The sequence below is a fragment of the Pseudorasbora parva genome, chromosome 19, assembly GCF_024679245.1.
Source record: "Pseudorasbora parva isolate DD20220531a chromosome 19, ASM2467924v1, whole genome shotgun sequence".
In the NCBI taxonomy this organism is placed as follows: domain Eukaryota; kingdom Metazoa; phylum Chordata; class Actinopteri; order Cypriniformes; family Gobionidae; genus Pseudorasbora; species Pseudorasbora parva.
The window spans coordinates 43,052,147-43,077,219 of record NC_090190.1 but is presented as its reverse complement, the minus strand read 5'-3'; the positions used below and the strand labels follow the sequence as shown (position 1 = coordinate 43,077,219).

Genomic DNA, 25,073 nt, shown 5'->3' with positions numbered 1-25,073 from the left:
CCTCATTAGTGCCTGTGCGGATCGGTAAAATGAGGCATCTATGTAAATATATCTATGATCGCGCCGGTGTTTTGATCTCACTCGCCGGAAGTAATGGCGCTGGGAGCACTAGATGAGATTCGCGTGATATGAGGTAAAATAACACACATACTGTTGTGTTTCTGGCAGAAAGCGATCGTTTCGTGTCTTCAGACATCAGTGTGTCTGCACGAGCCTCAGGGTTTATTATGGATTCGTGTGTGTGTGTGTTTTACTCTCATAGAAATACACCCCATTGACACGCATTATACGAGCAACGGCTGAGTTATAAATCTTCATTTGTGTTCTGCTGAAGAAACAGACACACCGACATCTAGAACGCCCTGCAGATAAACATCACAGGCTCATTTATTGCTGAACTATCCCTTTAACAGAAACTGGGGGAGGAGCCGCTTGATCAAGCCCTGAATTAAGATAGTAAATACATGTGAGAGTGACACTGTGAACTTTGAATAGCTTTAGTTTTACTCCAGAATATCATTAATGTGGCGCGAGTCGTGAGTTCACAGATGCAGGAAGAGCCGAGTCCTCCACCGGAGAGCCGAAGATGCTTCTTCTTCTCTCCTCCTGTATTTGCATGATGAACGTGTTTGTTTTCACTCTCTTTCCTCAGGACTAGTTGAGGCTGCTCTTGACGCAGCACCTGAAGCAGGTGTGTGTGAGTGTGTGTGTGTGTTCACGTGGTGCATGGCCGGCACGCCGTGTCTCACCGATTGTTAACCAGAGCTTTGCTTGCTTTTGGCTCACACTGATCGACTAACGGCTGTAGCTCACTCGACATCTCATGCTTTGAGTTAGCATGAGTTAGCTAGGGGCTAACAGGTGTGACTGATCTCCGGATTGAACAGCCGTCTCCACGTGAGCTGCATATATAAATATATACAGTGGGGCTAAAAAGTATTTAGTCAGCCACCAATTGTGCAAGTTCACTGACTTAAAAAGACAAGAGAGGCCTGTAATTTTCATCATAGGTACACTTCAACTATGAGCGACAGAATGAGGAAAAATATCCAGAAAATCACATTGTCTGATTTTTAAAGAATTTATTTTCACATTATGGTGTAAAATAAGTATTTAGTCACCTACAAAAAAAGCGAGATTTCTGGCTCTCCCAGACCTGTAACTTCTTCTTTAAGAGACTCCTCTGTCCTCCACTCGTTACCTGTATTAATGTCTCCTGTTTGAACTCGTTATCAGTATAAAGACACCTGTCCACAACCTCAGACAGTCAGACTCCAAACTCCACTATGGCCAAGACCAAAGAGCTGTCAAAGGACACCAGAAACAAAACTGAACACCTGCACCAGGCTGGGAAGACTGAACCTGCAATAGGTAAGCAGCTTGGTGTGAAGAAATCAACTGTGGGAGCAATTATTAGAAAATGGAAAACATACAAGAACTCTGATAACCTCCCTCGATCTGGGGCTCCACGCAAGATTTCACCCCAAAATGATCACAAGAACGGTGAGCAAAAATCCCAGAACCACACGAGGGGACCTAGAGAATGACCTGCAGAGAGCTGGGACTAAAGTAACAAAGGCTAGCATCAGTAACACTACGCCGGCAGGGACTCAAATCCTGCAGTGCCAGACGTGTCCCCCTGCTTAAGCCAGTACATGTCCGGGCCCATCTGAAGTTTGCTAGAGAGCATTTGGATGATCCAGAAGAGGATTGGGAGATTGTCATATGGTCAGATGAAACTAAAATAGAACTTTTTGGTAAAAACTTAACTTGTTGTGTTTGGAGGAGAAAGAATGCTGAGTTGCACCATACCTACTTTCTCTGATCAGGTCATTCCTCTTTCCACTTCAGTCACGAATCTGGGGGTCAGAATGGAATCACAGCTTACTTTTGAAGTGCACATCAAACACCTGTGTAAGACCTCCTTCTTCCACCTCAGAAACATTGCCAAACTTCGTCCCATTCTATCACTGGCTGATGCGGAGAAGCTTGTCCACGCCTTTATCTCCTCCAGGCTGGACTACTGCAATGCGCTCCTTATTGGCATCCCTAGCAAAAATTTCCAGAGGCTGCAGTGTATTCAGAACAGCGCTGCTAGGATCCTCATGAGGGTGCGCAAATACGACCATATCACCCCTATTCTAAAATCACTCCACTGGCTTCCTGTGTCGTTCAGGATCGAGTACAAGATCTCTCTCCTTACCCACCAGTGCATCCATGGTGATGCTCCCTCCTATCTCAAGGAACTCCTCACCACACAAACAGCCACTCGTAACCTCCGCTCTGTTTCGCTGTATCGCCTCAAAACTCCCACAGCCAATCTCCGTACTATGGGGGATCGGGCCTTCTGCTCTGCAGCCCCCAGTCTGTGGAACGCTCTCCCTGACCACCTGCGGACTCCACAGACTATAGATACTTTTAAGCGTGGTCTTAAAACCCACCTTTTTAGCAGAGCTTTTAATTGACTTGCTACTTGTTTAATTTATTTTATTTTATTTTTCGGTTTTATTTATTTATTGTTGTTGATTGTTTTTTTTTAGTTTTTTTTTTTAAAATTCTGTAGCACTTTGAGATTTTGTTTAATATAAAGTGCATTATAAATAAAATTTATTATTATTATTATTATTATTATTACTGTGAAGGATAGGGGGGACCAGGACGACTGATCCGTGTAAAGGAAAGAATGAATGGAGCCATGTATCATGAGACTCTGAGTAAAAACCTCCTTCCGTCAGCAAGGGCATTGAAGATGAAACGTAGCTGGGTCTTTCAGCATGACAATGATCCCAAACACACCGCCCAGGAAATGAAGGAGTGGTTTCGTAAGAAGCATTTCAAAGTCCTGGAGTGGCCTAGCCAGTCTCCACATCTCAACCCCATAAACAATCTTTGGAGGGAGTTGAAAATCCGACAGCCACAAACCATCAGTGCTCTAGAGGAGATCTGAGGGAGGAATGGGCCAAACCAGCAACAGTGTGCAAAAACCTTGTGGCGACTTACAGAAAGCGTTTGACCTCTGTCATTGCCAACAAAGGGTATTTAATGAAGTATTGAGATGAACTGTTCATTTTCTCTCATAGTTGAAGTGTACCTATGATGAAAACTACAGGCCTCTCTCATCTTTTTAAGTGGGAGAACTTGCACGATTGGTGGCTGACTAAATACTTTTTTACCCCACTGTATGCATGTATATGTGTATATATATGTGTATGTGTATATATATATATATATATATATATATATATATATATATATATATATATATATATATATATATATATATATACACACACTACCGGTCAAAAGTTTTAGAACAGTAAGATTTTGTAATGTTTTCACTGCAAAAATGCTTTTCTTATTTAGTATTTCTGTCTTGTTTCTAGTCAAAATATCTAAAATTCTTACATTAAGAAACATTTACTAGACAAGTACAAATTATTGTCTTGTTTGGGGGAAAAATAACTTTTATTAGGAATCTTTGATGAACAGAAAGTAAAAAAAAAAACAGTATTTATCTGAAATATAAAGCTTTTGTAACATTGTACTACCACTACCATTTTGTACTACCGTTTTGGGTAGGAAATCATTTAATGGGAAAGAACTTAAAAATAATCTTATTTCTGTTTGGGACGGAAACAAGAAGAAAGATTTCAATCAGAAATAAGATTATTTTTCTCACCCCATTGGCAGATCATTTTGAGAAAAAACTCTTCATTTAGATTTTATTTTTAAGAAAACAGGGAAAAATATCTTATGTCGTTTTACTGATCTAGTAAATGCATCTTGATTTAAGAATATTTAGATATTTAGACTGGAAACGAGACAAAAATACTGAATAAGAAGTTTTTTTTGCAGTTTGTAAAGAAGTCTCTTCTGCTCACCAAGGCTGCGTTAATGTTATTAGACATACAAACGAAGCTGTAATGTTGTGATATTATTGTGATGATTAGTGAAGGGTCATGTGACACTGAAGACTGGAGTAATGATGATAAATGCAGCTTTGATCACAGGAATACATCACACTTTACTATATATTCACACAGAAAACAGTTATTTTAGATTTTAATAATATTTCACAATATTTCAGCTTTTTTTGAATTTCTAACAACATAAATGCAGCCTTGATGAGCAGAAGAGACTTCTTTACAAACATTAAAAATCTAAAACTGTTGACCGGTGGTGTGTATGCTTGTATTATATTTCGTTATTATAATACCCTGTTTATCTGAAATAAGCCGTGTGTCTGTCTGTGATTGACGGCTGTTCAATAAGGGACACTTTTCCGTTTCCTTTTCCTTTCTTTTTTGCATTTGCACTCTTATCCCGTCCTCTCCTGCACTGTGGGTTCATCCGGTGGTTGCGGATCATACAGGGATCACACTGGGATCATACAGGGATCATACTGGGTCATAATGGGATCATAATGGGATCATACAGGGATCATACTGGGTCATACTGGGTCATAATGGGATCATATAGGGGTCATAATGGGATCATATAGGGATCATAATGGGATCATACAGGGATCATAATGGGAAAGGTTGTGGGAAACCGGGAAAATGTCCTCTGTCCATGTGCTGTAGTGGAGAAGTGCAGAGAACATTCACTAATCTTCATATTTCAGGACAAAATCAAAAGAACAAAATACTAAACTATTTTTTCGCATCAAGGAAATTAAGCCTGTCTGTTTGGTTTTAATTAAATAAATACAAAATATTATTATTTTTTGTTATTTTCATGGCAATTAAACAGGGTTATGAAGTATTATTTTTATACCATCATGGTATTTATTCATATTTTGAAGTAGCTTTAATTTTGCATGTTCATTTTTCATTGTAATGTTAGTTTACGTTTTAGTAACTTTGTGCTTTTCTAAACTATATATATATATTATTTCCATAAATTTTATTTTATTTTATTTGTATTCTAATTGTTTTGTTTTTTTATGGAAATTAAGCAGTGTTGTTTTATTATTTTAGTTTATTTATTAATATTCTAAAGAATCTTTAATTTTGTATCTTCAGTTTTAAAACAAAAGCTATAAATACAAAATTAAAACTACTTCACAATATACATTTTTATGTAGAATTTTAGAAAACCGTTTTTGTTCTTTTCTTTATATAGACGGTTTCAACGGTAACAACATAAACAAACGCTACTGCGCATGCGCGCTTTTGTGGCCCAAACTTAACTTCCGGTAGACGACAATAACACCAGAGGATGCGTTATCTTTCTTATGCGTTAGCATCTTTAATTTTGATTGTGCACCATTATCTTAATGTATAGATTTTTTTTTGTTTCAGCATGTTTATTATAAATAATCTCCCATTTATGTCTTAAATATAGAGTGGGAAAACGCCCCACTTAAAGGGTAGGTCAAAAATCCTGTCATTCATTACTCACCGTCACGTTGATCCCAGAGTTTCCGCTAGAAAACAATGGTGCCGGTCAAAGTGACCGGCAGAGGTTTCGTTTTCCGGACATTTTGATGATATGCCGGTCAAAAACTCCTGAAAGCAGTTTATGTAACTTAAAAAAAAAGACCATGTTTATTAGCCGAACTTTCAAATAGACGGAAAAAATACATGAACGTCCGATTGGCGTCAATCAACCAATTTTTTTTTAACTCATAGGCGTAATTTGCAGGTGGGACATGTCCCTACCACTTTTTTAAAACATCTTGCTGCACGGATTAACCTAACTAATACAAACAATGCAGTTCAATGCAGCAAACGCGGCTCCTGCAGTCTTCACACAGACGAGCGCTTTAATCTAACGCTTAACGCCGTTGCAGAGACTTTCTGTTTGTTCCGGTCAGATCGCGAAACAAAATGCACAAAAACTGTTCCTGCTCTTGATGTACAACCACTGATGGTATTCGGTTTTGATGAGAGAAAAAATAGACCACGAGGGCAGATTAGAAACGAGAACTTCTGACAAGTTTAACAGACTAGACCAGTGATTAATCCCTTAAACTTTAACATCCCGCTCATGCCCATCGCCGTGATCATCTGTATAACGCTGGTTGTTTACCGTGAGTTCTGAACACTGCACCATGTGCTTATTTAAATCTTTTCGTTTCTACACATATTAGGCTACATATTCCTCATGTCTGTGAGGCGAGCCTGCCGAGTTTCAGTTTATTTGAGACGCGCTTCAGTTCATGATGAAAGCGATGGCTTCCGCGACCTAGTCTACTTATTTATTTCTTATTAATTAAATACATGCAATTAACCGAAGAACCCTTTATTAAAATTAAGAGACAATTTGTACAAAACGAAAGAAAGGCTTTTTACAAAACAAAACTTAATATTAAACTAAATATAACCACCAAAATCATTTCTGACCCACTCGCATCTTTGCACTTATAGCCTATCATAATCAGATGAAATCTAAAAATAATATTATAATATTTAAACATAAATATGAAGAAAAAAAAAACATTGTTTAATGGCTACAACAAGTATAGTAAGCTACAGATTTATGTCATGCCTGAGCTGGATTGAAACGAACATAATTTTACCGGTGGGTTCACAGTAGCCTATATAAATGCATGCGCACTCGCCTTTCAATTATGCAATGCGTCGGCATAACATGTTTCTTTGTTTCATAATATAAGAATAATGTTGGGAAACTTGTGTCATGTGCTCTCTGCTTGATTTTTAATATTTATATCATGTTAACCAAGAATAGTACGTCAAAATGTATTTCTACTGAGTAGTGCGCCATACAAACAGACACAGACCGGAAGTTAACTTCGGGCCAGGCGCGTAACCGTAGCAACGCGCGTGCGTTCGATGAAACCGTCTATATATATATTTTTTTTCCCATTAACTTAATTATTTATGCTGCATTTGTTTAAAGTAAAATGTTCTTATAATTTAATTTAAGACATTTTTACATTTAAAAAAATAATTACAATAAAAACCTATTTTCCTCTTTTTTGTTTTATTTAAAAAAAACTATATTTTTGTTATTTTCATGGCAAATAATGTTTTATTTTAGTATTATTTTTATACCATCACAGTATTAATTAATATTCTAAAATTTAATTTTGTTTCTTCAGTTTTTGTTTTAATTTTAGTTAAAATTTTAATAATTAAATATTTAATTTACTTTTTAATTTTAACACTAATTAGTAATTTTAGTAATTTATTTAATAGTAATTTTAGTACTTCAACTTAATTATTTTAGTTGTAAAGGCAACATTTCTAGTTCCATTTTTTTTATATATGATTTTTTAATAGTTAATAGTTTTAGTTTTTGTCAGTTATAACACTGCATTGAAACACTTGTTATATTATTTTTTTAATGGCAATTAATCAGTGTTATACCATTGGGATATTTATTAATATTTTAAAGTAGTTTTTATTTTATATTTTAATATTCATTTCAGTTTAAGTTAGCCTTAATTATTTATTTAGTACTCCAATTTAGTTGGATTTTAAAATGTTCTTTAAAACGTAATATTTAATTAGTTTGTTTCTTTTGATTTTGTGGTAAATATGAGATTCCGCCGCTGTTTATGTTGTTTAGAAATGTTTACGGTGAAAGTTCATCAAGGCTAGAGCTGCAGTTTATAAACTCTTCAGGCTGGATGAATGCCTGAAGCTGGTCCTCTCTGGTCCTCAGACCTGCTGGAGGAGACGGAGAAGCTGATGGTGGAGAAGATGGAGGTGCAGCGGCAGGCCCAGAAGGAGAGCGGAGAGCTGCAGATGCGGGTGAAGCAGCTGGAGGCGGAGCTGGAGGAGCAGGTGAGCCGCGTGCTGGATCTGCAGGACTCACGGCAGGCCCAGGAGGACGATCTACGCCAGCAGATACAGGCCCTGGAGAAGCAGCTCGAACACAACCGCAGGTTCATGGACGTAAGTCACAACATCCTGAATATATATATAATCATCTCTCTTCCATGACCAGGCCCTGATATAGAGACAGAGCGGCACGCATCATAATCTGAAGCCACGCCCACCAGGGGGAAAACAAACCAACCGTCTCCATTGACTTTCTATTGCGGGAAGCGCCTCCTTATCATTTCTGACTTATGGAAAAAAATCGAACACTGCCTAAAAGCTGATACTGGACGAGGTGTACAGAAAACAAGCGAAAGAACCCAGATTTTAGAAGCTGTTGACCCCAAAAACTGTTTAAGGAGATAAAAGTGGATACAGGCACTTGAGACCGAGCGAGACTTGTTATATTACACTGAGAACTACACCCACTGAAGGGGAAAGTTATCAAAAACAGGAAATATAATATATAAAACTGACATTTGGATATTTGACAACATGTTTACTGCACATGTAGACATACTGAGTGTCAGGATCCCAAAGCTGAGCCATTCTTCTGCTGAAGCTTCACGTCTTAGTGCCTGTGTCCACTTTTATCTCCCTAAATGCTCGTTTTTTTGGGGTCGACAGCTTATAAAAACATAGTTATGTATTTTTTAGCTTGTTTGCTGCACTCCTTGTTAGGGTTGGGCATCGTTTTGATTTGAACGATTCTGATTCCGATTCCGATTCTTACTTTCGATTCCGGTTCTTTTCGATTCTCGATTCCGATTCTTTGAGGGGTGGAGTCAAAACGTCACATCGATATTCAATGCTATTTTCAATACAACGGGGGAAAACGCTGCATATACTGTCAATTAGATATTTTTTTTATATATATATATATTTTTTGTCTGTCTTTTGAAAGTCTAGGCAATCAAACATTTCTTCTGAAGAGATCACTTTATATGATAAAGCTTTTAAGCTTTTTCTCATATATAAACATTGATCAATGACTATTAAAATTATCTCACAAATATTTGTTAACTCAATGTATTTTTTACAGCGGGGTAATTGTGTTGCAATAGTTTACACACAGCACAAGTAAGCTTGATTTTGAATGGTAAATTGAATAAACAAAGATACATATTACAAAAAATAGCACAAATAAATACAATAGAATAAAAGATATAAATGAAATAGACTGCTTTATTTTTTCAGGTAGGTCTAACATTCAGGTAAGAAACTGAATAAAAAAAACCAAAGTGGCTAAATACATTTAAAATAACACTGGATAATGTTTTTGCAAAAAATTAAATAGTTTCATATAAAACCATTAAAGTTAGACAAGTTGATCAGTCAAGAGCAGTGTGATCGTTTGTCTTTTTGTAGTTTGACTTTGAATAACAAATGACTGCTGTCCCTTTAAGAACTGCCGCACTCATGGATCCTGAACACTGTTCCTGTTACTCATTCTTCATTTCTTCCTGAATTGTTTAAGACTATGTTTACATACTGTTCAAAATGTGCACTGAGAATTTGTTTGAGTGTATTTGACCAATAATAAGCTGGAACAAGGAGCAAATATTTGCACTTGTATGTCAGAGGGGGCTTTATTACGGTGTGTGTGTGTGCGCGCTTCAGATGTGAGCTTGAAATCTGAGGGATTCGTAGAATTATGTGCAATCCCGCGCGAAATTCAGACCGATCTCACACACTAACACTAACACGCTGTCATGAGGAAAAGTCCAGCAGAACGCGCGTCCGTCGTGTTCAGAGGTTAACCGGCTGAGTGAGAATATGCGGCTGCGTGTCAACTCGCTGTCGGTCAGAGAGGAGAGGAGAGGAGAGCAGCTGGGATCGATTGTGTAGGCTGAGCAGGCTATCGTATCTTTTCAGATATTTCAGTATCGATATTTTTGACAACACTAGTTGCACTGTGCCGACCCAGGCTTTTAAAAGTGAAATAAATCCACACTTCAGAGCCGCTTACCGGGCTTCCATGACTAAAAGGACAAGCGGGCGCGCAAGCACCGGAAATCAGGTGGCCATGGAAACCAAAACTTGCGCGCTTGGAACCGAAGATCGGAACCGAAAATACCGAAAAACTTCGGAATTCCGATGGAATCATTATTTTTTAAACGGTTCCAAGTTAGAACCGGTTCTCGATGCCCAACCCTACTCCTTGTCACATATCAGCTTTTAGACATCGTTCTGTTTTTTTTAATAAGTCCGAAAGGACAAGGAGGCGGCTTCACGCAATACAAAGTCAATGGAGAGCGTTGGATCGGTTCCCCCCAGCTGTGGGCGTGGCCTAAATACGCTCTCCGCTTGTTAAGTCGTGACGTAAGGAACGCCGTTTCTGGGTCCAAGCCTCAACTCGTTTCACTTGAGAATGCCATCGACGCCCGTTTATGAGCGCTATTTATTCATATTAAACATCAAACATTTAAAAAAAGTTTTAAATACTTTCAGTCTACACAACATTCTCTATGGTCACAGCGCTACAGATTTATAAGGTGAATCACTGTCTGGCCATCTGGAATTTTGGTCTGGAGAAAAAGGTTATTATTATAGCTTTTTTTGTAGTATTGCACCACATTTTGTGTGTATATTAGCACCGTTTGTAGTTTTTCTTGTGGCATTAGAGCGTTTGGACCCGGAAGCGCTGCCGGGTGACGTCGACCTTAACAACCGGATACAGATATCCATTAACTTTGTATTGTGTGCGGCGGTCGCTTTGTCATTTCGGACTTATTCTTATTCTATGTAGACACAGAACAATGTCTACACTGCACAAAATGCTTTTCTTACTTTGTATTTTTGTCTTGTTTCTAGTCCAAACATCTAAATATTCTTACAAATTATTGTCTTGTTTTGGGGGAAAAAGAACTTAAAATTAAGAGTTTTTGCTTAAAATAAGATAAATAATCTTAATTAAAACAGAAAACAAGATTATTTGACTGAGCCCATTGGCAGATTATTTATCTTATTAAAAACTCTCTTCATTTTGAGTGATTTTTCCCAAAACAAGACAACCGATTCATGATTCGGATCGCGTGTCAAACTGCTGAATCACGTGACTTTGGTGATCCGAATCATGAATCGATTCACTGACTCATAACGGTTCGAAGCTTTGTTCTGAAATCGGCCATCACTATATAAGTCGTTATTTAGTTTTCATCGGTCATCGGATTTCAACACTAATATCTTCATCTGTGTGTGAAGATGAGCGGAGGTCTGACGGCTGGCCAACCACAGGAGGAATTAATCACACAATGCACATTACAGGCTGAGCTAACGCTTTAAGTGTGTGAATCGTTTCAGGAGCAGGCGATGGACAGAGAACACGAGCGCGACGTCTTTCAGCTGGAGATTCATAACCTGGAGCAGCAGCTGAAGAACCCGCCCAAAACAGGAACAGGAAGTGAGCGCAGGGACCGAGAGGTACGACACCTGAGACACACACACACACACACACACAACACACACACACAACACCTGAGCACTAGCCCTGAAGCCTACAGCTGGTCTCACTCTAGTCCACACACACACACACACACACACACACACACACACACACACACACACACAACACCTGAGCGCTCCAGCTAGTTTCACTCTAGTCCACACACACACGCACACACACAAAACACACAGACACACAAAACACACAGACACACAAAACACACACACACACAACACCTGAGCGCTCCAGCTAGTTTCACTCTAGTCCACACACACACGCACACACACAAAACACACAGACACACAACACCTGAGCGCTCCAGCTAGTTTCACTCTAGTCCACACACACACGCACACACACAACACACAAAACACACTGACACACAACACCTGAGCGCTCCAGCTAGTTTCACTCTAGTCCACACACACACGCACACACACAACACACAAAACACACAGACACACAACACCTGAGCGCTCCAGCTAGTTTCACTCTAGTCCACACACACACATGACACGCACACACACAACACACACACAACACACACCACACACACAACACCTGAGCGCTCCAGCTAGTTTCACTCTAGTCCACACACACACATGACACGCACACACACAACACACACACAACACACACCACACACACAACACACACAACACCTGAGCGCTCCAGCTAGTTTCACTCTAGTCCACACGCACACACATGACACGCACACACACAACACACACCACACACACAACACACAGACTACACACACAACACACAACACACACACACGACACCTGAGCGCTAGCCCTGAAGCCTCCAGCGAGTTTCACTCTAGTCCTCACACAATGAGCTCGAGTCTGCTTCACACACACTGACCCTGCTCAATCGGCTCAAACACACACAAACATATACAAACACACACACACACACACAACACCTGCAAACACGGAGCAGCTCTAGAGAGCTGCAGGAATGCAGATACTGTCAGAAAATGCAGTAATGAGTCCTAAAACACATAAATGAGTATTTTTGTTTCATTACTGAAGCAAATGGGTTTTGAATGGGTTAAATGCCACATATATATATTATAAACTCAGTAAAAGGATTATTAGGAACACCTGTTCAATTTCTCATTAATGCAATGATCTAATCAGCCAATCACATGGCAGTTCTTCAGTGCATTTAGGGGTGTGGTCCTGGTCAAGACAATCTCCTGAACTCCAAACTGAATGTCAGAATGGGAAAGAAAGGTGATTTAAGCCGTTTTGAGCGTGGCATGGTTGTTGGTGCCAGACGGGCCGGTCTGAGTATTTCACAATCTGCTCAGTTACTGGGATTTACACACACAACCATTTCTAGGTTTTACAAAGAATGGTGTGAAAAGGGAAGAGCATCCAGTATGCAGCAGTCCTGTGGGAGAAAATGCCTTGTTGATGCTCGAGGTCAGAGGAGAATGGGCCGACTGATTCAAGCTGATAGAAGAGCAACTTTGACTGAAATAACCTCTCATTACAACCGAGGTATGCAGCAAAGCATTTGTGAAGCCACAACACACACAACCTTGAGGTGGATGGGCTACAACAGCAGAAGACCCCACCGGGTACCACTCATCTCCACTACAAATAGGAAAAAGAGGCGACAATTTGCACAAGCTCACCAAAATTGGACAGTTGAAGACTGGAGAAATGTTGCCTGGTCTGATGAGTCTCGATTTCTGTTGAGACATTCAGATGGTAGAGGCAGAATTTGGCGTAAACAGAATGAGAACATGGATCCATCATGCCTTGTTCCCACTGTGCAGGCTGGTGGTGGTGGTGTAATGGTGTGGGGGATGTTTTCTTGGCACACTTTAGGCCCCTTAGTGCCAATTGGGCATCGTTTAAATGCCACGGCCTACCTGAGCATATCTTCATCTGTATCTGAAGATGAACGGAGGTCTGACGGGTGTCCAATGACATTACGGCTCGCCTTCTTCCCATAGTGCATCCTGGGGCCATGTGTTCCCCAGGTAAGCCACACACACACACACACACACACGCACCCGGCCATCCACGTGATGTAAAAGAACACGTGATTCCTCAGACCAGGCCACCTTCTTCCATCGCTCCGTGCTCCAGTTCTGATGCTCACGTGCCACTGTTGGTGCTTTCGGCGGGGTCAGGGGTCAGAGGTCACCCTGACTGGTCCATACGCCACAACCTGAGCTGCTCTGTGTATTCTGACAGCTTTCTATCAGAACCAGCATTAACTTCTGGAGCAGTTTGAGCTCCAGTAGCTCGTCTGTTTGATCGGACCCCACGGGCCAGCCTTCGCTCCCCACGGTCATCAATGAGCCTTGGCCGCCCATGACCCTGTGGCCGGTTCTCCACTGGTCCTCTTGGAGCACTTTTGATAGAGACTGACCACTGCAGACCGGGAACAGCCCACAAGAGCTGCAGTTTTGGAGATGCTCTGACCCAGTCGTCTAGCTGTCACAATCTGGCCAAACTCGCTCAAATCCTTACGCTTGCCCATTTCTCCTGCTTCACACACATCAACTCTGAGGACTAAATGTTCACTTGCTGCCTAATATATCCCACCCACTAACAGGAGCAAGTTTAAAAATGCGTCCAATCAGCTGGCAGTAAATAAACACACGTTCTGTCCTTCTCGTTAAGAGATGTTTTACAGCTTCCGAAATAAGGACACATTAAGGGAAACGCAGTCAGTTGCCAGGCAGCGACACACACACACACACATACACACGCACACGCACACACACTCACACACTCATCTGACGTCATGTCTCTCTCTCTCTCAGGTGCAGGAGTTGATCCGCGCGCTGCAGGAGAAGTCGGATTGCTGCAGTGAGCTGCTGTTGAGCTCGGAGCAGCTTCAGCGAGATGTGTGTGAGAGAGACGAGGAGATCGAGACGCTCAGCGCGCGCGTGAGAGAGCTGGAGCAGACGCTCATGCACAGGGTCAGTGTGTTAGTGTGTGTGTGCGTGTGTGTGCGTGTTAGTGTGTGTGTGTGTGTGTGTTAGTGTGTGTGTGTGTGTGTGTGAGAGAGACGAGGAGATCGAGACGCTCAGCGCGCGCGTGAGAGAGCTGGAGCAGACGCTCATGCACAGGGTCAGTGTGTTAGTGTGTGTGTGCGTGTTAGTGTGTGTGTGTGTGTGTGTTAGTGTGTGTGTGTGTGTGTGTGAGAGAGACAAGGAGATTGAGACGCTCAGCGCGCGCGTGAGAGAGCTGGAGCAGACGCTCATGCACAGGGTGTGTGTGTGTGTGTGTGTGTGTGTGTGTGTGTGTGTGTGTGTGTGTGTGAGAGAGTGTTGAACTCCGTTTCTGCTCATGCTTCAGGGCTAATGGTGTTAGCTGCCAGTCTTACTCCACTGGGACACTGTGTGTGTGTGTGTGTGTGTGTGTGTGTGTGTGTGTGAGGAGAGCATGACGAATGGGAGTGTCTGAACGCTGAGCATGTGTGTGTGTCCTTGCGGTGTTTTAGTGTCACGTCTGCTGTAATGATCATATTCAGTGTGTGTGAGTGTGTGTGGGCTGTTGACTGATATGTCAGCGATATCTGTGTGTGTGTTCTAATTTATTTGTGAAATAGATTTGCAGTAAGGCTGTGTCTGGCTGTTACTCTAGATGTGTTTTATATCTGTAGTGTGTTTAGTGTGTTTCTGGCTCTGATGGCTGTAACGCCACACACACTCAACACGCTAAAGTCACCATCTGGACAACAAACCTAATTATGTGACCTTGAGATCTAAAAATAAATAAATATTATTTTGTCATTTAAATTTTGATTCTTATTTATTATTCTTATTATTTATATTATTATTGTTTATATGAATCAATAAAATTGATTGAATGATTCGGTGTTTTGTTACTGAATGATTCGGTGTTTTGTTACTGAATGATTCGGTGTTTTGTTACTGAATGATTCGGTGTTTTGTTACTGAATGATTCGGTGTTTTGTTACTGAATGATTCGGTGTTTTGTTACTGAATGATTCAGTGTTTTGTTACTGAATGATTCGGTGTTTTGTTACTGAATGATTCGGTGTTTTGTTACTGAATGATTCGGTGTTTTGTTACTGAATGATTCAGTGTTTTGTTACTGAATGATTCGGTGTTTTGTTACTGAATGATTCGGTGTTTTGTTACTGAATGATTCGGTGTTTTGTTACTGAATGATTCGGTGTTTTGTTACTGAATGATTCAGTGTTTTGTTACTGAATGATTCAGTGTTTTGTTACTGAATGATTCGGTGTTTTGTTACTGAATGATTCGGTGTTTTGTTACTGAATGATTCGGTGTTTTGTTACTGAATGATTCGGTGTTTTGTTACTGAATGATTCGGTGTTTTGTTACTGAATGATTCGGTGTTTTGTTACTGAATGATTCGGTGTTTTGTTACTGAATGATTCTGTGTTTTGTTACTGAATGATTCGGTGTTTTGAATGAATCATTTGAATGAACGACTCAATGACTCGCTCATGAAGACGATCACTTGCTGCCCCCTATTGGTGGTTATGTTTAAAAGTATGATCGCATGTTTTATTTAGATCATCAATCTTATAACATTATTTATTGCAGCTTTATTTTTTGCAGTTTAAATTATTTAATTTGATTGGTAACAGCTAGGCATGTGCCGATATCAATTTCTCATGTTGCGATTAATTGATGAAGTTTTATCACGATATAAAATATATTATCACGATATTGAAATAAGTTGCAAAAAAAAAGTGTTGCCATAGCATAACAGCTTTAAGAACTATTTTTGTAACAAAAATAACTGAATGTTTAAATACAATAATGCACCAAAAATATATACAGCTCTGGAAAAAAAATTAAGAGACGCCTCATTGAGAAATCAATGTTAAGCGGTCTCTTTATATTTTCAGAGCTGTAAAAGTACAATTTTCAAACAGATTAAATTGCAAAAGAATTAGGCTATAAAGAACAACAGGTGGCTTAAAAATTACAATAAGGTCTCATTATTTAATGCATTAACTCAGATTGAGCAACAGCTACATTTGGTACAGAAAGTATAATGTTTTTGGTAATGTTAGTTAAGAAATACTGATCATTGTTAGTTTTATCTTAGGTCCATTAAAAAAGTTATTTTGATTGTAATGTTATTAAACAGTAACTAAGAAATTAACATAGAATAATTTATTCTTCATAAGTATTTTTCATTGTCAGTTTGGTAATAATGAATTATCATGTTAACTTATGAAGTCGTATGTCTCAAAGTTTTACTGAACAATAACAAATAATCAGAACAGTTCTAATTATTAGGGTATGTTGTAGTCCAGATTAAAACATAAAAATGTGTGTTTGAAAATAAATAGCCTGTTAAGTCTTTAAGTATTAAGTATTTGGTGCTGTGATGAGCAACATTGAGATTACAAAAACGAATGGCTGTTTTAAAAACTACACGCGTTTTGTTTGTTTGCTGGTTTCCGGGGTAAGCGCTGCATTCTGCAGTTCATCAGCGCCCTCTGCTGTCACTGAGCGGCTCTTCAGCAGCGCGTCTCCTTCACCGGTTCAGTCATGTGCAAACGCACGTTGGGCTTGTTTATATCTGAGCGCGTGTCCCTTTGACGCAGAATACAGCGGTGTTGAGCATTTATACGGTTGATGGGCAAAGTATTCTTGAGTGCATTATAAAAAAATTATAATTTGTTAATAAATTATTATTTACGATATTTTAAAGTGCCCACGATAACAATATTGTGCATATTCATTATCGTGATAAATCGCATTATCGAAAATCGGCACATGTCTAGTAACAGCCTATAGTGTCTGTACTATTATAACTGAATTTATTAATCAAATGTAAGAATTTAACATGAAAGAAGATGCATACATTTAATAAGATTTTAAAAATGGCCTTTATAAAATTAAATAATGCCCTGGGGTGAATATCAAAAATATGCAGATTTCAGTCGGCCGATGTTAAAGCTGACAGAACACTGATGAGAATATTACTACACAATCAATATATGTAGACCACCAGTTTAACTTATCTTGATTAAATTAATGTTTAAGTTGATATTTACAAGAAATATTGTAACTGTTACTAACTTTAAACTGCTGTAAAAAGCACCTTATTAGTTTAAAGTGTTTGCAAACCATAAATTATTGCACTTTAGTTCATTTAGCAGCACTTTCGTATTCATTATTGAATTTTGCGCATACTGTGATTAATCACGATTAAACATTTTAATCGTTGCCCAGCACTAATTAATTTGTTATGTAGATGTATTTTTGAATGTTTTTTTTATTTATTATTTTACTACTTATTGTTATTATTATTATTTATTTTTATATGACTTTATAAATAATAATTTATTTATACAGACAAATAAAAAATGGCTATTTTGTTATGCAGCACTATTTTTAAATATTTAAATATTTGTTTTTCTTTTAATTAACTTTATTATTATTAAAAAATAATAATTGTTAGTCATTTTATTCTTGAATATTGCTATTTTTATGATTTTTTGCAGTGTTTTATTTTACTACTATTTGTTGTTATTATTTTGTCATTTAAAAAAATTTGATTATTGATTTATTATTTCATTATTATTACTACTTATTTTGATTTTTTTATTCATAACCGCTGACCGCTGCGCCCGTCTCTGACCCGTGTGTGTGTGTGTGTGTGGTGCAGGTGGAGGAGGTTCAGCATGTGTCCATGGCGGGCCGAGGGGACGTCACACTGGAAGCCCAGCTCCAGACCGAGCGAGAGGCTCTGGACAGGAAGGAGAAAGAGGTACTTCCTGTCACCTGACCTCTCAGTGACAGAACACAAACTCGTGTGTATCGAGACCAAGCGGCTCCTCCCGCGATCTCTCTTGAAGCCAATACGGAAGTGATGTAAACTGCAATTCCTCAACTGGCCACTAGGGACAGGCTCCAGAAGGAGCAGAATCTCATTGAGCCCCATGTTAAAATTCTCAACTTTATAGCAGAAAAAAACATGTTTACAGTCTGGTACAAATTGTGTTTTGGTCTATACGGCTAATGTTGATCTTCATGACAACTGTGAGGGGTGTGATTTTTTTTATAACTCATTCCTTTACGTTATATAAAGCCTTAAAGTTCTGCATAATTAAGGGCGTGGTTACAAGTGGATAGCCATTTATCTGCCGTCTATAGTCATTGCGTCACCTCAGCTCCGCGCACATCCCGCCTTTTTCTGTTATGCGGGAGAGACACGCGATGACTCGCTCACAAGATGGCAACGCCCAGCTCGACTCTACTTTAAGCTTCAGAACGGCTTATCGGAATCCTATGGGTGACGTTACAGACACTACGTCCATATTTTTTTACAGTCTATGATTGAGACACAGATTTATGGCTTTCTGGTTCACGTTTAGCAGGAACTGCAATTAAGGATTGCCTGTTTTAATGTAAATAGTAATTGTGCTGTGAGTTTAGCAGTGGAAATCATCTCTGTGTCTGTGTGTGTCACATTATCGTGATAATATTGATAATAACCGTGATAATAATTGATAATAACGTGATAATTTTGATAATAACGGTGATAGTATTAATAATAACATGATAATATTAATAATAACCGTGATAATATTGATAATTGTGATATTATTAATAATAATTGTAATAATTATGTCTGTGTGTGTGTGTGTGTAGATAGTGAACCTAGAGGAGCAGCTGGAGCAGTTCCGTGAGGAGCTGGAGAATAAGAGCGAGGAGGTCAATCAGCTCCACATGCAGCTGGAGATCCAGAGGAAGGAGATCAGCAGCCATCAGCAGGACCTGCAGGCTCAGGCCCGCCTCACACAGGTCAGACACACACACACACACTCTTATGCTGCGTTCACACCGCACGCGAATGACGCGTTTCACACAGTGATTTACATGTTAAGTCAATGCAGACGCGTATAGGCATTCTGCGGTGCGATTCACCCGACTGACACGTGCAAATCTCAGGGCCTCTGTCGCTGCCTGGCAGAAGCCCCTCCCATGATGCGAATTCGCGTCTGTTGTGTAGTGAATGTCACGCAAATGATGCGAATTTCACGCGCGAATGGATTCAAAATGTTCACGTGTCCAACTTCGTGCGAATAGCGCGATTTATTAGCGTGATTCGCGTGCGGCGTGAACGCAGCATTATGCAGCAGGGCTCCCACTTGTCCTTGAAAATCTTCTTGTTGTTCTTGGAAATAATTATTATTTAGCCGAGTACACAGAGTTTAAAGTTACAAAGTACAAAGTTTATTTATAAAACTTTGTACTTTGTTTTATAAATTATGATTTTATGATAATAGCTGTGATAATATTGATAATAATCCTGATAATATTGATAATAATCCTGATAATATTGATAATAATCCTGATAATAACCATGATAATGTTGATAATAACTGTGATAATAATCGTGATAATATTTATAATTGCTGTGATAATATTGATAATCGTGATAATATTGATAATAGCTGTGATAATATTGATAATAATCGTGATAATATTGATAATAATCGTGATAATATTGATAATAATCGTGATAATATTGATAATAATCGTGATAATAACCGTGATAATATTGATAATAATCCTGATAATATTGATAATAACGGGGATAATAATGATAATAATCGTGATAATATTGATAATAATCGTGGTAATATTGATAATAATCGTGATAATGTTGATAATAACCATGATAATATTAATAATAATCGTGATAATGTTGATAATAACGGGGATAATATTGATAATAATCGTGATAATGTTGATAATAATCGTGATAATATTGATAATAACCATGATAATATTAATAATAATCGTGATAATGTTGATAATAACGGGGATAATATTGATAATAATCGTGATAATGTTGATAATAACCGTGATAATAACCGTGATAATATTGATAATAACCATGATAATATTAATAATAATCGTGATAATGTTGATAATAACCGTGATAATAACCGTGATAATATTGATAATAACCATGATAATGTTGATAATAACCATGATAATATTAATAATAATCGTGATAATGTTGATAATAACGGGGATAATATTGATAATAACCATGATAATATTAATAATAATCGTGATAATGTTGATAATAACGGGGATAATATTGATAATAACCATGATAATATTGATAATAATCGTGATAATGTTGATAATAACCGTGATAATATTGATAATAATCGTGATAATAACCATGATAATATTGATAATAATCGTGATAATGTTGATAATAACGGGGATAATATTGATAATAACCATGATAATATTGATAATAATCGTGATAATGTTGATAATAACCGTGATAATATTGATAATAATCGTGATAATAACCATGATAATATTGATAATAATCGTGATAATAACCGTGATAATATTAATAATAATCGTGATAATGTTGATAATAACGGGGATAATATTGATAATAACCATGATAATATTGATAATAATCGTGATAATGTTGATAATAACCATGATAATATTAATAATAATCGTGATAATGTTGATAATAACGGGGATAATATTGATAATAACCATGATAATATTGATAATAATCGTGATAATGTTGATAATAACCGTGATAATATTGATAATAACCATGATAATGTTGATAATAACCGTGATAATATAGATAATAATCCTGATAATATTGATAATAATCGTGATAATATAAAACTCTTACAGAAGAGGCTGTTTTCACACTCACACTTCGCGTTAATTTCCAGAGTTTGATTCTGCCCACGCGTGTCTCGTTGCTCATTGTGTGTGTGTGTGAGTGTTCACTCGTCCCTGCCGGAGCCAGCTCTAAGCCATCAGACCAGCCCAGGTCCATCATATACGGCTGCTTTAGCCTTAGAGACGCCATTTCAAACGGTCTGAATAATGAGGTCTGCACTTGAGATCTCAGATTGAGGTGCGGTGTGATTTGGTGTTGAGTGTGACATCATCAGCCCTGTGGTCAGCTGTGTGACATCATCAGCCCTGTGGTCAGCTGTGTGACATCATCAGCCCTGTGGTCGGCTGTGTGACATCATCAGTCCTCCTGAGCGTAGTGTGTTGAGTCATTGCTGATGTTTAACTCCTGAAGGTCCTGCAGGAGAGGGAGGGGCAGATCGCACTCCTTAACGAGCAGATCGTTAAACGCCAGCGCGCCGACACACACCCTGAGGAGCAGGTAACCACGCGTCAGCCGCGAGTGTGTGTGTGTGTGTCACACTTATAGCAGCGCTCGTCAACCCCATGTGTGTGTGTCTCTCTTATGCATAAAGCAGCGTTCGTCATCCCTGTGTGTGTCTGTGTCTGTGTGTGTGTGTGTGTGTGTGTGTGTGTGTGTGTCTTTTTTATGCATATAGCAGCGCTCGTCAACCCCGTGTGTGCGTGTCTGTGTGCGAGCTTTGTGTGTGTGTGCGCACGTGTGTGCACGTGTGTGAGTGTGTGTTTGTGCACGTGTACGTGTACGTGTGCATGTGTGTGTGCATGTACGTGTGTGTGTGCGTGTGCGTGTGTGCATGTGCGTGTGCGTGTGTGTGTGTGTGTGTGTGATTAGTATACACTGATTAGTATCAGTGACACGAATGGCGACACACACTCCAGCTTGTGTTTAAAGTGCTCGTGATGTGGCGTTGCGTTGGTTAAACTGTGCTCAGTGGTTAGTGGACACCCCTCCTCAGATCCTCTGGTCGTTTGTGTCTGTGGTTTGGTGTTCTCTCTTCTTCAAACACTCATCTCACACCTTCTTCATCTCATATTTTACCTGCGGATCGTAAAACGAGACGTTTAGCAGAATGTTCCTGCTGCTCTTTTCCCTACAGGGGGAAGCTTCAGTCAAAATGACTTGAAAGCATTTCACTGAATGGAAAAGAGGAGCTGATGATGACAGAATAGGCATATTTGGAGAAATATTCCTTTATGAATGTGCTGTTGCACTGATATATTTGAGTCGGAGGGTGTTTTGTGGCGGTTACACACACCCAGACGGACAGGATGTGACACTATTGTAAAGGAATATCTTCTTAAAAATGAACATCTTGTCATCTCACCCTTGTGTTGTTCCAACCCCGAATTATTTCCTTTTGTCCATGAAACACGTTTTTTTGACATCATGTGATGTTGTCGATCATGTGACTCCTTCTGAAGTCATGTGATCAATGAGCCATTTTAGGATGGTGCGTTTAATTAGTGGTGCACTGAAATTTTAATTTCCTTTTTAGTGCTGTCAGAATTAGTGTGTTAATGCATTTGATACATTTTTCAGTTTAACGCAGCATTCAAATAATTGTGATTTAATTACAGAAAAAATTGCAATTAATTATTTATTTTATCATATTATCATTTTACGTAGCATGTAAACTTTACATTTCCATTTTACTTTACAAATAAACTTAACATTTACATTTTACTTAACAAGTAAACTTTATATTTCCATTTTACTTTACAAATAAACTTCACATTTCCATTTTACTTAACAAGTAAACTTTATATTTCCATTTTACTTTACAAATAAACTTCACATTTCCATTTTACTTAACAAGTAAACTTTATATTTTTACTTTACATATAAATTTTACATTTCCATTTTACTTTACAAATAAACTTTACATTTCCATTTTTACTTTACATTTCCATTTTACTTAACAAGTAAACTTTACATTTCCATTTTACTTAATAAGTAAACTTTATAATTCCATTTTACTTAACAAGCAAACTTTATATTTTTACTTTACAAATAAACTTGACATTTTCCATTTTACTTAACAAGTAAACTTTATATTTTTACTTTACAAATAAACTTGACATTTTCCATTTTACTTAACAAGTAAACTTTATATTTTTACTTTACAAATAAACTTGACATTTCCATTTTACTTAACAAGTAAACTTTATATTTTTACTTTACAAATAAACTTGACATTTCCATATTACTTAACAAGTAAACTTTATATTTCTACTTAACAAGTAAACTTTACATAAAACCGTAAAAACTTCAGTTAACTACAATAAAACTAACAACTTGCTAAACATTCATATCGGTTTCTGTTATTTGGTTAAAAAAAACACATTTCAATGCATTTTTACTTCATTTAAACGTTTTCCTTTGGTATCGTGGCAGTCAAAATCACGTCCATTTTCATGTTTTAGAAAATAATCCTTGGTTGGAGCAAGTTGGTGAGGGGTTGGTGTAAGCGCTGCTGAGATTGAACCTGTGTGTGTGTGTGTGTATGTGTGTATGTCCGCAGGCCCTGGAGCAGAAGCAGGAGGATCTGCGGGAGATGGAGATGGAGATGGAGATTCTGCGGAGCGAGCAGGAGCGATTGAGGAGGAGCAACGAGGAGGAGGTGGAGCAGCTCAATGCCGTCATCGAGAAACTACAGCAGGAGCTCCAGCACATCGAGCGCAAGATGGAGGACGAGATGGAGGAGGAGATGGAGGAGAAGATGGAGGACGAGCTTCACGAGATGACGCAGAAGATGGAGGAGGACCCCAGGGACGAGCTCCACGAGGTGACGCAGAAGATGAAGGAGGGGCCCAGGGACGAGCTCCACGAGATAGAGCTGAAGATGGAGCTGGACACGCTGAAGGCCGAATACGAGCGGATGGAGGAAGAGCTAAGGGACAGGACGGCCGCATTCGTGGTGGTGCAGGCTCAGGTTCAGGCCCTGGAGGAGAGCGCGGGGTCAAAGGTGGCGAGTTTGAGCCTGCGGGTGGAGGAGCTGGAGGAGTGTGTGGAGGAGAAGGACTCTGAGCTCCGCTCCTGCAGGCTGAGGGTGGAGCAAGCGCAGGCGGATGCAAACGCTCTTTACACCAAAGTGGGCCAGCTTGAGGACAAACTCAGGGAGAAAGTGGCCGCCGTTCTGGTCTGTCAAGCACAGCTTGGAGCCGTCCAGAAGCAAACCAAAGAGCTGCGCGCTGAGGCTCTTGCAGAGGATCCGATGGGCTCCAGTGTGCAGCTGCAGCAAGTAGGCTTCACGGCGCAGGATCCGACGGGCCTCAGTGCACAGCTGCAGATGGGAGGCCTCGTGGCGCAGGATCCGATGGGCCACAGTGCGCAGCCACAGCAAGTAGGCCTCACGGCTCAGGATCCGACGGGCCCCAGTGCGCAGCTGCAGCAAGTAGGCCTCAGGGCGCAGGATCCGACAGGCCCCAGTGCGCAGCTGCAGGCAGGAGGCCTCGAGGCGCAGGAGCCGATGGGCCCCAGTGCGCAGCTGCAGGCGGGAGGCCTCGTGGCGCAGGAGCCGATGGGCCCCAGCACGCAGCTGAGGGCGCGGATCGGAGCGCACACACTGACGGAGAAGCTGCGGGAGCTGGAGGAAGGCTTGAGCGGGATGCAGAAGGACCAGGAGCTGCAGAAGCAGCTGTTGAGCAGCTCAGAGGACGAGGTGATGGAGTACGAGAGGAGATTGGCCCTAATGATGAACATCCTGAACCAAATGAGGACCAAACCAGCCCAGCTCAGGTCATCACTAACCGCCGACCTTCACCATACAGTGAGTTCAACTGCTGATCATGGTGCTCGCAAGGGATTCTTGGGGTTCCTTTTACGCAATGCAATTCGCTTTTTTGTCTGCCAAATGCATGAATGCGTGTATACTAGGGCCGCATGAAGCATATGGCTTTCAATCAGTAGAAACCCGGGAGTATATTCGAATGATCGTCAAGACAATCGTCAAGACTTCTCAGTCTAGAAGGCACCGAATTCAAAAATAATTTCACATTTCTATTACATAAATGACCCAGTTCAAATACAAAGCTTCATGTTAAATCACTAAAGTAACCCTTTAAAAAGTGTAATTGTCCCACCAAAGCTTATCGGGTCAGTTATTGTGATTTATGAGTGATGCAGATGACA

General features: G+C 39.5%; 1 protein-coding gene across 6 annotated transcripts in view; it reads left to right on the top strand.

The window, feature by feature from the left end:
- The window catches only part of akap9 (A kinase (PRKA) anchor protein 9), a 151,018-nt gene that overhangs the window by 91,089 nt on the left and 34,856 nt on the right, over positions 1 to 25,073 (top strand). For 3 of the 6 annotated variants that reach the window (XM_067426426.1, XM_067426424.1, XM_067426423.1), the window contains 8 exons: positions 653 to 691; positions 7,633 to 7,865; positions 11,094 to 11,213; positions 14,027 to 14,185; positions 17,889 to 17,990; positions 18,875 to 19,027; positions 21,315 to 21,401; positions 23,464 to 24,711. In XM_067426426.1, the coding sequence (XP_067282527.1) occupies positions 653 to 691; positions 7,633 to 7,865; positions 11,094 to 11,213; positions 14,027 to 14,185; positions 17,889 to 17,990; positions 18,875 to 19,027; positions 21,315 to 21,401; positions 23,464 to 24,711 (2,141 nt within the window). The remainder of the gene's footprint in view (positions 1 to 652; positions 692 to 7,632; positions 7,866 to 11,093; positions 11,214 to 14,026; positions 14,186 to 17,888; positions 17,991 to 18,874; positions 19,028 to 21,314; positions 21,402 to 23,463; positions 24,712 to 25,073) is intronic. The other 3 variants (XM_067426427.1, XM_067426425.1, XM_067426428.1) reach the window with 3 other exon arrangements.